Source organism: Acanthochromis polyacanthus, chromosome 17, assembly GCF_021347895.1.
Source record: "Acanthochromis polyacanthus isolate Apoly-LR-REF ecotype Palm Island chromosome 17, KAUST_Apoly_ChrSc, whole genome shotgun sequence".
In the NCBI taxonomy this organism is placed as follows: Eukaryota; Metazoa; Chordata; class Actinopteri; family Pomacentridae; genus Acanthochromis; species Acanthochromis polyacanthus.
Window position 1 is genome coordinate 36,386,655 of NC_067129.1, and position 15,680 is coordinate 36,402,334.

General features: G+C 43.5%; 1 protein-coding gene across 1 annotated transcript in view; it reads left to right on the top strand.

Annotated features, from left to right (window-relative positions):
* hlcs (holocarboxylase synthetase (biotin-(proprionyl-CoA-carboxylase (ATP-hydrolysing)) ligase)) overlaps positions 1 to 10,881 on the top strand; it is a 137,182-nt gene extending 126,301 nt beyond the window's left edge. Inside the window, exons 10-11 of the mRNA XM_051937652.1 lie at positions 8,133 to 8,346; positions 10,269 to 10,881. Of these exons, the coding sequence (XP_051793612.1) occupies positions 8,133 to 8,346; positions 10,269 to 10,440 (386 nt within the window). The 3' untranslated portion in view covers positions 10,441 to 10,881. The remainder of the gene's footprint in view (positions 1 to 8,132; positions 8,347 to 10,268) is intronic.
* Positions 10,882 to 15,680: the final 4,799 nt, after the last annotated feature.

Sequence of the window (15,680 nt, forward strand, 5' to 3'; positions counted from 1 at the left end):
TTTATATTTAATTTAAATCTCTCCAGGGTTTTTTTTTTTTTGCTGGATGTGCATTGTGACAGATTTTGTATGATATTTCTTTGACCTTATTGTGAATGAGCAGCTTCTCGCCAACCAGCCACGCCCCTCTCCAGTTTATTGCCCCATATAGTGAACTCCAGTAAGATTTGGCCGCCGGTCGATTTGAGGGTTGAATGAGATTCCTGATAAATTCATTTGAGCAGACTTTGGTTGTTATGTCCATGTTATGGATGAATAATTTGGCATCATTTTTCTGAATAAGAGGGTGGAATTGGGAACCTTTCAGGAGCTGCAAAATTTCTATTGGTATTGTGTTGGAAAGTGTATTCTGTTTGTGAGATTGTGAGATGGTATTTGTTAATAAATTGGTTGTACGGTAAGATTTGTCCTTGTTCATCGATTAACTGATTGACCCATAATACTCCCTGATCAATCCAAGACTTGTAAAATATTGTTTTGTTTCTGTGCTGTATATGTTGGTTGTTCCATATGTAGCAGCTGGTTGGCGAGAAGCCGCGTTTGTACATCAGCCCCCAGGAGAGCAATGCCTGTTTATGGAAGTTTGATAACTGAATTGGTATTTTGTCAATGCTATAATTACATTTGAGTAAAAAATGAATTCCTCCTCATTTTTTGAATACATAATTTGGAATTGCATTCCACGTATTAACATTTTCTCTGATGAGGCGACATAACCAATTAATTTTGAACATATTATTCATAGTTTCAAAACTTAAAACTTCCAACCCTCTATTTCCCCTCTGGTTACAGAGAATCTCTTTTTTTATAATGGGCTTTGTTTCTCCATATGATTTGGAATTAACACACCTCCTTGAAAGGTGTTTTTGTAATGGGTAACTGAGTTGACAGTCATTTCTCGGACATTGATATAATTTGTTATTTTCCATATAAAATTTGATATATTGCCAAAAAAGAAATATCTGTCATGATTATCTCCACTTGACAAAAAGAACACAATCAAAGCTATTTTTGAATAATTTCATTTCAGTATTGTTTCCCAAACTAGAAGGTGGTTGTTTTTAAATTCGGATATTTTGGACTGTGGGATCGCGCATTCCCCAAACATTTGCCTAATTGGCGACCTAACGCTAACAGCCTTACCAGACATTCATATCAAACCCACACTTGCAGCTATCGCCATTGCCAATAAAACCATTTTAGTTAACTGGAAAGATAAGAAAGCCCTCAACATCGTCTATTGGCTGAACCTCCTCAAAGAACACATTTCACAGGAGGGAATATCTGCTACCCGGAAAAAAGAATTGGACTCATTTAAAGAAAAATGGTCTCCATTTATTAAATCATTAAATAATAATCTATAGCTTCTGCTTTTATGTGGGCGTATGCCACTTCCCTCATATAATTGTGATGCCTTTTCTGTCTGTGCATATGGTCTAACTTTCCTCTGCTCTATTTCAGTTTATTAACCCTCTAACTCTCAAAGATTGATAGCACCATGGACTTCAAGGCAGTGTGCATGCACTGGTGGTGTCCTTTCCCTATGGTTCCCGGGGTTGCTCTCTGGCTCTGCAGGGTCGGGGTGGCTGGGGCCCCTCTCCCTGGGGGTGGGTGTCTCCGGTGTCTCCCCCATTGAGCTCTGGGTCTGCTGGGTCTGCACGCTCTCCCGGGGCCTTGGGGGTGTCAGCGGCTGGCCTCTTCTGGGGTACCTGGCTGGTCCTGGGGTTTGGGGTGGGTCGGCCTTTCCGTCGCTCCCCTGTCCCTTCCCGCTCTGCTTTCCTCCTCCTCCCTCCTCTCCTGCCTGCCCGCTCCTCCTCGCCCCTCTCCCTCCCCTGGGGGGGCCTGGGGCCCTCCGCTGCCTGGGGGTCTGGTGTGGGGGTCTGGTGTGGGGGCTGGGTGGTCTCTGTGGAGGGGTGGCTCTGGCTCATCTGGGCACAGGACTTGTCCTTGGTCCTGGCCTGCATGCTGCCACTGGAGTTCAGTTTCTGCTGGCTGGATGCCTTCGTCCGGACCTGGTGCTGTGCTGGGGTGTGGGGGGGTGGGTGGGGTCTCGGTGGCGCTGCAGGGTGGGCGTCCTGCATCCTTTACATGCTGGCTCCGGGATGGGCGTGGTCGCCCGTGGCCCACCCTTCCTTGTGGCGTGACCTGGTCACCCCTCCAGGGTGGGGTGCTGCGTGCGGCTGGCCCGTGGTGGGGCTATGGTGTCTGCTGGGGCGCTGCTCTGGATCTGCAGCTCTCAGGGGTTGTTGTGCTGGCTGGGCCAGCTGGTTCATGTGGGCCCACCCTGACCCTTTGCCTCATGCTCTGGGGGCTCTCTGCATCAGTACCAGTGGTCTTACTACCCATCTCCCCCGCTGCTCTGTCCTCTTGGGCCGGATCCACAGCAGACTGCCTCTTATTGTGCACTTCACATTTTTCACACCTCACTGTAAATAGCAACTCTTAGGCACATATAGGGACACAACAGTTAAGGCCCTGAGGGCAGGTGGGGGTGGGAGCGATGGGATCTGTGGTGGGGCCCTACGGCCCTGTCTCTTCCCCATCACCCTCTTGCTTCCCTCCCCTGCTCTCCAATCGTTTTTAATGCACCACACACACTCACCTTGAGGGTAGGTCTAAGATGGCTGACGCCTCGTCCAGCCTCCCCACTTTTAATGCACCACATGACACTCAGGATTACACTATCACGGTGCAGGGATAATGTTTCTCGTCAGGGATCGGGAAGCATATTAATAGTGGAGTAATGGGAGGGTTTCACATTTATGGCCTCGCTGGTGGGACCCGGCCCCTTTATGGCTATGGGGCAGTGGGGTGGACCATCATCTGTGTCGCGGTGGCTGGGGTTGTGTCCTGTGGGGGTTCTCCTAGGTGCCCGATGGGTCCCGGCTGGTGCAGCGGCTCTTGGTGGGCTGCGGGGTCTGGATTGGCTGTCCTGGGGGGCGCGGTGGCTGCAGTGTGGGCTGGTGGTGTGTGGTGGCTCTGTCCTGGTGGGGTGTCAGGGTGCATCGCGGGATGTGGGGGCCTTGGGTGTGCTGTGTTCACTCGGGAGCTGGTGTGGGGGGGTATGCGGGGTGCCTCCCCATTGGCGTCGCTGGGCCCCCCACCGCTCTGTCCATTTTTGCCCTCTGGACTCGCATCGGGACCTGGCTCCGGTTTCTTCTGGTGGCGACCTGCCAAGCGGTGGGCTGGTTGCCGTCCTTTCGGCTGCCCCTGTGTCTGGCGTCCTGGCTGCGCTTTGGGGGTGTGGGAGGGTGTGTGGGTGGGGGTGGAGGGTTCTGGTGGAGGCTGGGGGGTCGGGGTTGGAGCTTGGGTGGCAGGTGGGTCCTCTTGCCCTTCTGGCGTGCTGGGGGTGTCGGTAGCTGCTCCCTCTTGTTATCGGGGTCCGTGTGGTACACGTGGCCCCGGTTGCTCTCTGGAGGTGCTGCCCCGTGGCTCCTGCTGCCCGGAGGGTGGGGCACCTTGTTAGCTTGGCCCTGCATTGCCGTGATAGCTGTTCTGGGCTTCGGTGTCCTTCATACTTGCATGTTGCATGTTTGATCAAGTCTCACCAGCTCCTGTCGAGTTCCACTGTTGAGCAGTGATGGGACCCACCAGAATGTGCTGAGACTCTCTCCAGAGTCTATACTCACACTAAACCCATTCTCTCTTTCTCTATTATCTTCTTCTGGCCTATTCTACTCTATACTGTCAAGACTTCCACAACTATGGTGTTAAATAGTGTTACTTTATTTATCTTTTTTATTTATCTTTTTTGTTTTGTTCTGTTTGTTTTGTTTTTCTGTTTTTGTTTGTTTTTAACATTTGTTTGTTTGTTTGTTTGTTTTATTGATGGGTAATTAATAGTCGGGAATAACACAGCACCTGACATTCTTCAGTTGTAATAGCACCGCCTGCTCGTCCCTATCCCTGTCCGTCCTGTTTCGTCCTGTCCACCCTTTGTTTTCCTGCACATCACCATTGAGGTGTAGCACTGCCCTCCCTGGCTCTTAATAGGGAATTCTAATAAAGAATATCAGCTTAGCTTTCAGGGAGAGCTGGTTATGGTCACACGCATGCACTAAATAGTAAAATATTTGGCAGCAAGACTAAAATATGCATTAATCTCATAAAATGCTGACACCCCTTCTGTGGAGATAAACAATGAGAATAAATGCAGACAAAAGGAAAAAAAAAAGAACAAAATTAAATTCAGATGGTAACTTAGTTGACACTTTAGTGCTACCCAATCATTTTGTATTAATAAGTGATTGTTTCCATAATAAATAATTATGAAATTTGTAAAGACATGATCATAATGAACATAAAAACATTATTTTTTTTCTCTAAATAAAAATGTATGCAAGCTATATCCCATGAACTTCAAAAGTCCCTCAATTATACACTGCTCAAAAAAATTAAAGGAACACTTTGAAAATACATCATATTTCAATACGGGGAAAAAACAAACTGGATTTTAGCATTGATATGGACTGGGTAATGTGTTAGGAATGAAAAGTGCCACATTGTTTGATGGGAATGACAATTATCAACCCCCCAGGAGGACTAAATTCAAGACATCCCAAAATCAAAGTGAAAAACTGATGTGGCAGGCTGGTCCATCTTGCTGAAGATGACAATTATCAACCCCCCAGGAGGACTAAATTCAAGACATCCCAAAATCAAAGTGAAAAACTGATGTGGCAGGCTGGTCCATCTTGCTGAAATTAAAGGGGGGGAGTGTTTTCGCGTCGGTTGTTGTCGCCGTCATACAAAAAGTTGAAATAAGGAATCTGAGTCTTAATATGTTTTATCAAGTATAGCCACGCCCCCTGGCTCCGCCAACTTTAACGATTTATTTAAAATTCAGTATTGATTTATTTTAAGATCGGCCACCTGATCTCTCATTTTGACCATGAAAACTAACGGGAAAAAAATCCTGAGCTGTAGAACATCAGTCTATCAAATTTTATTTTTTCCAAAAATGAATTGGGGTCTATGGAGAAAAAGCTTTTTGGAGCCAACCCTAGTGGACGGCGTGATATTGCAAGTTTTTGACACTTCCGGGTTGGCTTCAATTCTGGAGCCAGATGCTACGTCCACTATATATACAGTCTATGGGTCAAAGCCCGACATGCGGTGGTGAGATGATGACTTTTGCTGCGGGGCAGGTGGGGGGGCTTGCCGTGCAGAACTTTGGCTGCTGTCACTTGGCCCGGGAGAGGCAGAGCTGCTCTGGGTGCTACTGCTTGAAGAGCCAGAGGGGCGGCTGGTGTTGCCATTATCACCCTGTGACTGTGAGCGTTTAAAAAACGCTGAGATTTTGCTTTGTTTTTCATGTGCCATTTTCCGACAGTCGCTGGCGGGAGTCTGCTCACATGTGCGCTCACGCTTGTGTGTGTGTACACGTGTGCGCGCACGCCGATATTAAAATATATAATTTTCACCATTTTGTACCACTTATTGAGCGTGTGAATCATTTTTAGCCCATTTTTACGTTACGGTGTTGAAAGGCTTCATCTAATTATTTTATAATAATAATAATAATAATAATAATAATAATAATACTTTATTTATTTTAGGCCCAATATTATGACAGACGTCGTCTCAAAGGACCAATTTTGCATCATAAGAAGTCATGCTGTTAAAAAGAGCGTCATCATTTTTTTTTTTTAATCTCTATGAAGTTTCATCGCGGGTCCCACTTCCCTTCGTTCTCTTTTCATTTTTAACACTCCTGCACGATTGAGAACAACAACAACACATGGCCCCGCTATACGGTCGTAATTACCTCATGGCGCGCGTCACTGTCATCAGAGGTGGTTTTTCTTCTGCTTCTTTATTTTATGGCTGAAATAACTCTATATTTTGGCCGTAGTTTGTTGTAGAAAGTAAAACACGAGACGCGCCACTGCAAACTAGTGTTTGTGTGTGTGGTGACTGTGGGGTGGGGGGCAGTGTGACTGTTTACAAGACGGAGGGAGGGGGGAGTAGACACAGTGGAGTGCTGCAGCGAGTGCTGTAAGGACAGCATGTGGAGTGGCCTTTATGCAGGAAAACTAAAGTTTGCGTGTAAAAAAGTAACAATTATTTTAATTTAACTTGACCTTCTGGGGGGGCGGGGGGTGCCGTTGGGGGGGCGGGGCGCCCCCCTAATATAATGGTAGGGGAAACACTGTTCTGGCAATGGCACGCATTGATGTGCCATCCTGGAGGAGGTGGACTGTCTGTGGAACCTCTGTAGGGTTCAGGTGTCGCCTCATGCTACCAGAAGTGACAATTACCCTAGCCAAATGCAAAACTAGTGAAAAACAGTCTGAAAACATTAGGAAGGAAAAAAATGTGAGTGGCCTTCACCTGTAAACTCATTCCTGTTTTGCGGGTTGTCTCATTGTTACCCCTCTCGTGCATCTGTTGTTAATTTTATGAACACCAAAGCAGCTCAAACTGACTAAAAAGCCCCTCAGTTACTTACTTGACCAGATCAGTATCCCACATGTTTCACTGATGTGATGCAATACTTAAATTAAAAAGTGTTCCTTTAATTTTTTTGAGCAGTGTATATTGACCCAGATAACCACGGTAACTTATTTTACAGAGCTAACTTGATCAAGAGCTGATTTTGTTCATAGTTTTGGATTTAAATAGGCCGGAAGAAATGTCTTCCTTTAACCAAATCTTTTCCAGACGATTCACTAATTGCAATACAGATTCTAACATTGTGTTATACAGACTCATTGTACTTGTTGGGAGGAATGTTTTCTTTTATAAATCTTCCTGATGTCAGCTTGGATGTAAGTGTGGTTGTTTGTAAATTGGTCAACGAAAAGTTTTCTGGTCACCACAGCACTTCAAGCCGATGTCATCACCTCAGTGCTAAACATGTTGCTGTTGCAACAGGGATAATGTTAGCTATGACAGTTCTGCTAATGGCTAACGGTGTAACCATCCAATAATAGACCACTTCAGAAGACATTGAAAGTGCTTTAATTTACAATAAGTCTCCTTTCAAGTGAACCCGCACAGAGTCTGAAGCAGAAAGTCTGAATTAACAAGGACCGCTCCGGACCGCGGTCCCATCTGTTGTCCTCCGTGGGTGAGCCGCTCCACATTTGGGCTCTACCACTGCCTGTGGCACACCCCACCGCTCCAGTCCTCTTTGTTCCAGCCTGCCTCCCCCACGCCTAGTTACCTGCGTCTGTGAGTCTGGCCGATTTGTGGATTTGGTTTAGTTTGTGTATTTAAGGGTTTTTGGTTCTCTGTCTGTTTTTGAGCTTATTGTCTGTTTTGGGGAATCCTTAGTTTGGTTACTCAGTCCCCCTTACCTCCTGATTGCCTTTTTCTGTGTTCGGCTCTGCTTTATTATTAATGAAGGAGTGTTTGCGACCTGACGTGTCTTGCCTGTTACTGAGTGCTTGAACCCTAACTCCCCAACCCTTGACACCTTTGCTATACCTGTTTTCTCTGGCAGACTTTAGTTTTTGTTGAGCTGACTGATGCAAAGAAAGTTGGGCTATGTTGAACTTGTTGAACTCTCTGGAAATAGTGAATGAGCCACTGTCTGAAAATAGAAAACATCAGAATTCAATTTCTAATAATTTTTTTTTTATTGGTTAAATTAGCAGTTTTAGGAGGTGAGTGAACCCACACAATGACAAAAAGCATTGCATCAGTGATGCTGCCTGTTGAAGAGGACAAAAACACTAATCTTTCAAAGATCACAGAAGCATTGATGCCACATTGAGTTGTAACTGAGCTTCTTTAGTGTCCTCTGGTATTTTAAACTCCATCGCTAGTGCTTCTCTCACAGACACTCAGTTATTAAGGACAACCTACTCAAGGCTGGCTTGCAGCTATTCTCAGTTTTCTCCATGTTTATGACTTACCTTGATGCAGTGTAAGGAATCCTGTGCCTTGAGATTACATGATTGTTTTGTTTTTTTTTCTTTTTTTTTTTGTAAAAAACATTTGTAAATGTTTGAAAATGTTTGAAATTCTCATTTGCCACGTTTTACCTGTACAGTAACTTGTGTCACTTGTAAAAGAGATGAATACATTTCACTGCCTCTGTCAATAAATATGTAGCAGGTACCAGTGAAAAAAAGTGTCATATGATTTGCTTAGAATAACATTTTTCAAATGCAATTACCCTGCAGGCTGTGGATTCAATGTGACAAACAGCAGCCCAACAGTGTGCATCAATGACCTGATCAAGCAGTACAACATACAGCATAACTGCAGCCTGCAGCCGCTTCGCTGTGACCAGCTCATTGCTCGGACCGTGAATTGCCTGGAGTCCCTAATCAACAGTTTCCAACGAGGTGGCCCAGATGCTGTCCTCCCCACCTACTATAAGAGATGGCTTCACAGGTGTGTACTGCAGACAGCCCCCTGGGCTTTGGTTTTTACTTCTCATTTACAATCAGAAAATTTATTCAGGTAGTACATGTATACAAGCAATCTGTCTTTGTGCAATTTTCAGCCTAGGGAAGAACTGATTCAATTGCAGGTACCCATGCAATATTAGTTCTCATCTTTGCCAAAATTTAAATCCTGAATGCCTTACTGCATGAACATCACAGCAATTATTATTTTAATAAATTATTGGTTGTCTGGTTTGGACTCACCTCATTTACTGGTTTTCCTTTGTTTTCATGACTATTTACATTTTAAATTCTGACTGAAGGCATCAAAAGTATGAATAAACACATCTGGAATTGTGTAGTAAACAAAAAAGTGTGAAATAAGTCAAAACATGTTTTATATTTTAGATTCTTCAAAATAGCCACTCTTTGATTTGATTCCTGCTTTGCACACTTTCATTATTCTTTCGATAAGAGCTTCATTAGGTAGTCACTTGAAATGGTTTTCACTTCATAGGTGTGCCTTGTCAAGGTTAATTTATGTAATTTCTTGCTTTCTTAATAGAGTTGGGACCATTAGTTGTGTTGCACAGAAGTCAGGTTGGTACCCAGTTGACAGCCCTATTTGACAACCGTTAGAATCCATATTATGACAAGAACCAATCAGCTAAGTAAAGAAAGACAACAGGCCACCATGAATTGAGGAACCGAGGGTCAGTCAGTCCAGAAAATTGTAAAAACTTTGAATCTATCCTCAAGGGCAGTCGCAAAAATCATCAAGCGCTACAACAAAACTGGCTTGCAAGAGGACTGCCCCAGGAAAGAAAGACCAAGAGTCACCTCTTCTGCTGAGAATAAGTTCATCCGAGTCACCAGTCTCAGAAATCCCAAGTTAACAGCACTTTAGAGTCCTGATAAATGCCACACAGAATTCTAGTAGCAGACACATCTCTACATCAAATGTTCAGAGGAGACTTCACGAATCAGGCCTTTATGGTCAAAGAGCTGTTAAGAAACTACAACTAAGGAAAAGCAACAAGCAGAAGAGATTTGTTTGTGCCAACAAACACAAGGAATGGACATTCGGCCAGTGGAATTCTGTGCTTTGGTCTGGGTTATCTGGTTCCACCTGCCATGTCTTTGTGCGACATAGAAAAGGAGAACGGATGGTCTTTACATGCATGGTTTCCACCGTGAAGAATAGAGGTGTGATGGTGTGGCGGCGCTTTGCTGTTGATACTGTCAAGGATTTATTCAAAACTGAAGACACATTGAACCAGCATGGCTACCACATGATCCTGTAGATATGCCATCCCATAGAGTTTGCATTTATTTGGGCCATCATTTATTTTTCAACAGGACAATGACAGCAAACACACTTCCAGGCTGTGTACGGGCTATGTGACCAAGAAGGAGAGTGATGGAGTGCTGCGTCAGATGACCTGGCCTCCACAGTCACCTGACCTCAACCCAATCCAGATGGTTTGGGATGAGATGGACCGCACAGTGAAGGCAAAAGGGGCAACAAGTGCTCAGCATCTCTGGTAACTCCTTCAAGGCTGTTGGGAAAACAATTTCAAGTGACTACCTCATGAAGCACATCCAGAGAATGCCATGAGTGTGCAAAGCAGTAATCAAAGCAAAGGGTGGCTATTTTGAAGAATCTAAAATAATAAACATGTTTTAACTTATTTCACACTTTTTTTTTGCTACATAATTCTATATGTGTTCATTCATAGTTTTGATGCCTTCAGTAAGAATCTGCAATGTAAATAGTCATGAAAACAAAGAAAAACCATTAAATGAGAAGGTGGCCAAACGTTTAACTGTTGAACAGTATAGTTTATCTAGTTTTGTAAAGTCTCCTGAACCCCATTATGACTTTCTGAAGCTGAACTGTAAAAGTGGCTCACTGTGCTCTGACCTCAGTGGAACTACAGTGCGGCTGTGGACTGAGGAAGGCCTGGAGGCTCAAGTGGTGGGTCTGGACCAAAATGGCTTCCTTCAAGTCCACAGCAAGGACCAGGGAGTGGTCTCAGTAGAGCCTGATGGAAACTCATTTGACATGATGAAGAACCTACTCGTCATCAAGCAGCGTTAGGAAGAAACTCAACCAAGTATGGAATCACCATCTATTACAACACACTGAATCAACAACCAAATAATTTAGTCTGACAGAAAAGTGTATGTCCAGGTTTTCTTTCTCACTGATAATCACTAAATATTTTTCATGTATAAAGTCAGATTCTTGTTCAGCTTCTCTTCATGTTCACCTGACCTACATTTGAAGTGACTGGTTGAATGAAATGAAAAGCAGGTACATATGGTGACATCTGCAACAGAAATGGGTCGATACTACCAGTTTATTTATGACCTGCTGGTTTTGAACCACCAAATAATATCCATTTCTTACAGCTTGTACTAATTTCTGGGAAGACTATATCTTGTACCCTTATCTTATTTCGGAGATACACAAGATATGTGCTTAATTGCAGCTTGCGCTGTTGTTTCTGTAAACAAAATAAAGACTTGTGCAAAAACATGTTGTTCATTTCTTTAATATATTTCCTGGACATGTACCTGATCAGAGTGATTTCCAGAATTCAAAGAACAAAGAAATTTTAAAAAGATCCAGAAGTCTTTACTGGGAGTATTCTCGAGAAGAACACAAAGATCGTCACTCGTAATATGTCCTATCTTGTGAAACAAAATTAAATTTATCTCAACAGCAAAATTGACGTTTTCTCTGCAAAAAGTTTAAGATACAGCATCTTATATTGTTAAGACTCTTGAACAGAGACACCACTTTTTGTCCAATGTCAGGTAGGACTGGTTCACCCCTGTCTGTTGATTTCAAAACTATATCACTATAACTACACATTAATACATCACTGATTGTAAGGCAATTATATACCATACATTTTTGACATGGCCCATTATGGATAATAAGTAATTTTACTTTTGGCACTGCAAGCATATTTTCATGCTGATACTTTTGTACTTTCACTTAAGCAAAAATTAGTGTTGTCAAACGTTAAAATTTTTAATCAGATTAATCACATGGTTGCTGTGCATTAATTTTGATTCATCTCAATCAAATATTAATTTCTAATCTATATGAATCGAATTTCATTTTGCATGAGCAAGCACGCTCAATAAGAAAAGTTTTTCTTGGCAGAAAAAAGTTAGATAACGGATTAATCAGCTGATCAATGTAAAAAAAATTATAATGAATAAAGTTACTTCTGTTTTGGTCCCTTAACACTTACAACAACAAAGGCAGAACATTTTACTGTTTTGCAACACTTTGTCCTGTAGTATTTATTTAAGTTTACAACAGAGAGGAATTTTCAAGCACAAAAACATGCAACAAAGCATTAAACCTCTGGGAAATTATATAACCTTAAAAAAGGGTTAATCTATAAATGAGTTATGAAATACATCTTGTCTTGTACTTCTGTTACTGCAAATTAGAGGTAGGTTATATATATATATATATATATATATATATATATATCCCCTGTCAAAAGTTTTGAGATGGGTTCTAATTTATTTGAATGAGAAAGTGTCTCAAAACTTTTGACAGGGGGTGTATTTTATATATATATATATATATATATATATATATATATATATATATCCACTGCTCAAAAAAATTAAAGGAACACTTTTTAATCTAAGTATTGCATCAAATCAGTGAAACATGCGGGATACCGATCTGGTCAAGTAAGTAACTGAGGGGCTTTTTAGTCAGTTTCAGCTGCTTTGGTGTTCATAAAATTAACAGATGCACTAGAGGGGTAACAATGAGACAACTCCCAAAACAGGAATGAGTTTACAGGTGAAGGCCACTGACATTTTTTCCTTCCTAATGTTTTCAGATTGTTTTTCACTAGTTTTGCATTTGGCTAGGGTAAGTGTCACTTCTGGTAACATAAGGTGACACCTGAACCCTACAGAGGTTCCAGAGACAGTCCACCTCCTCCAGGATGGGACATCAATGCGTGCCATTGCCAGAAGGTTTGCTGTGTCTCCCAGCACAGTCTCAAGTGCATGGAGGAGATTCCAGGAGACAGGCAGTTAGTCTGGGAGAGCTTGACAGGGCTGTCGAAGGTCCTCAACCGATCAGCAGGACAGGTATCTGCTCCTTTGTGCAAGGAGGAACAGGATGAGCACTGCAATAGCTCTACAAAATGACCTCCAGCAGACCACTGGTGTGAATGTCTCTGATCAAACAATCAGAAAGAGATGTAATGAGAGTGGTCGGAGGGCCAACCGTCCTCTAGTGCCCGCTGTGATCGGCACCGTGGAGCTCGGTTGACATTTGCCATAGAACACAGGAATTTGCAAGTCCACCACTGGTGCCCTGTGCTTTTCACAGATGAGAGTAGGTTCACCCTGAGCACATGTGACAGCCATGAAAGGGTCTGGAGAAGCCGTGGAGAACGTTATGCTGCCTGTAACATTGTTCAGCATGACCGGTTTGGTGGTGGGTCAGTGACGGTGTGGGGAGGCATATCCATGGAGGGACGCACAGACCTCTACAGGCTGGACAATGGCATTCTGACTGCCATTAGGTATCAGGATGAAATCCTTTGACCTATTGTCAGACCCTTCATTGGCGCAGTGGTCCTGGATTCCTTCTGGTGCACGACAATGCCCGGTCTTATGTGGTAAAAGAACTCATGCAGTTCCTAGAGGAGGAAGAAACTGATACTATTAGCTGTCCCCCATGCTCACCTGACCTGAATCCAATAGAACACATTTGGAACATTATGTTTTGTTCCATCCAACACCATCAGGTTGCTCCTCAGACTGTCCAGGAGCTCAGCGATGCCCTTGTTCAGTTCTGGGAGGAGATACCCCAGGACACCATCTGTCGTCTCATTCAGAGCTTGTCCCAGCATTGTCAGTCATGCATACAAGCACATGGAGGCCTTACAAACCACTATATACCATTTTGAGTTGCTGCCAAGGAATTTCAGAAAGATGGACCAGCCTGCCACATCAGTTTTTCACTTTGATTTTGGGGTGTCTTGAATTTAGCCCTCCTAGGGGTTGATAATTTTCATTCCCATCAAATAATGTGGCACTTTAAATTCCTAACGCATTATCCAGTCCATATCAATGCTAAGATCCAGTTTGTTTTTTCCCCATATTGACATATGATGTATTTTCAAAGCGTTCCTTTAATTTTTTGAGCAGTGTTGTGACAGGTCTGCTGTCTGCGGGTCCACTCAATACACACACAACGTCAGATTGTTGGGGTAACACACTTTATTTCACACCCACTTCCGTACCCACTCAGTCTCTCTCTCTCGGCGCCTCACCAGACCTCGTCCGGTAAATACTCTCTCCCTCTGTCAGGACCAGAAACAGCGCTCCTCGTCTCTCACTCCACAACAGCTCGCCGGTAAGCAGCCTCAACTGTCTCTCACTCCACAGCAGCTCTTGTTCTGTCTCAGTTCCTCCTCTCGTCCGTCTGTCTCTCTTCTCTGTCCACCCGTCTTTTATGCTCCGCTCCAGACTGCTACTGCGGAGGTAATCAGGTCAGCCAATTGTTACCACCTGTGCCAATTACCTTGACGCTGCTTCCACGCACTCCTCCACACCTCTCTCCCCTGCAGCTGAGCTCTCCCACGCCCGTCGCCACAAGTGTATATTTATATATATATGTACACACTCAACAAAAATATAAACGCAACACTTTTATTTTTGCTCACATTTTTTATGAGATTAACTCAAAGATCTAAAATTTTTTCCACATACACAATATCACCATTTCTCTCAAATATTGTTCACAAATCTCTCTAAGTCTGTGATAGTGAGCACTTCTCCTTTGCTGAGATAATTCATCCCACCTCACAGGTGTGCCATATCAAGATGCTGATTAGACACCATGATTAGTGCACAGGTGTGCCTAAGACTGCCCACAATAAAAGGCCACTCTCAAAGTTGCAGTTTTATCACACAGCACAATGCCACAGATATTGCAAAATTTGAGGGAGTGTGCAGTTGGCATGCTGTCAGCAGGAATGTCAACCAGAGCTGTTGCTCGTGTACTGAATGTTCATTTCTCTATCATAAGCCGTCTCCAAAGGCATTTCAGAGAATTTGGCAGTACATCCAACCAGCCTCACAACCGCAGACCACGTGTAACCACACCAGCCCAGGACCTCCACATCCAGCATGTTCACCTCCAAGATCGTCTGAGACCAGCCACTCCGACAGCTGCTGAAACAATTGGTTTGCATAACCAAAGAATTTCTGCACAAACTGTCAGAAACCGTCTCAGAGAAGCTCATCTGCATGCTCGTCGTCCTCATCGGGGTCTCGACCTGACTCCAGTTCGTCATCGTAACCGACTTGAGTGGGCAAAAGCTCACATTTGACGGCGTTTGGCATGTTGGAGAGGTGTTCTCTTCACAGATGAATCCCGGTTTACACTGTTCAGGGCAGATGGCAGACAGCGTGTGTGGCATCATGTGGGTTCGCGGTTTTCTAATGTCAATGTTGTGGATGGAGTGGCCCATGGTGGTGGTGGGGTTATGGTATGGGCAGGCGTCTGTTATGGATGAAGAACATGGGGGCATTTTATTGATGGCATTTTGAATGCACAGAGATACCGTGATGAGATCCTGAGACCCATTGTTTTGCCATACATCCAAGAACATCACCTCGTGTTGCAACAGGATATATATACCATATATACATATATATATATATATATATACTTATTTCTCTGCAACAGCAACAACTGCTAAATTAGGAAAGTTTGAGGAGCTCAGCACAGATCCATCCCTCCATCCATTCTCTATACACCGCTTTATCCTCACTAGGGTCACGGGGGGTGCTGGAGCCTATCCCAGCTGACTCGGGCAAAGGCAGGGGACACCTTGGACAGGTCGCCAGTCTTTCGCAGGGCTACATATACAGACAGACAATCACACTCATATTCACACCTATGGGCAATTTAGAGTTATTAATTAACTTTAGCATATTTTTTGGACTGTGGGAGGAAGCCGGAGTGCCCGGAGAAAACCCACGCATGCACACAGAGAACATGCAAACTCCATGCAGAAAGATCCCAAGATATATATATATATATATATATATATATATATATATATATATATATATGATGTCTATAAGCAACATAATGAATGAAGTTAGTGAAGTTACTGGCAAAACATGATTTATGCAGCCCTCTCATTCTCTTTAATGTTAAATCACATTTTCTCTGCTCCGTTATTTTCTTGCCATGAAGTCAAAGACTCATATGAACCAAAACAAAAACCAGACGTCTTTCTCAGATGTCAAAACATGTCATCTTTGATAGAG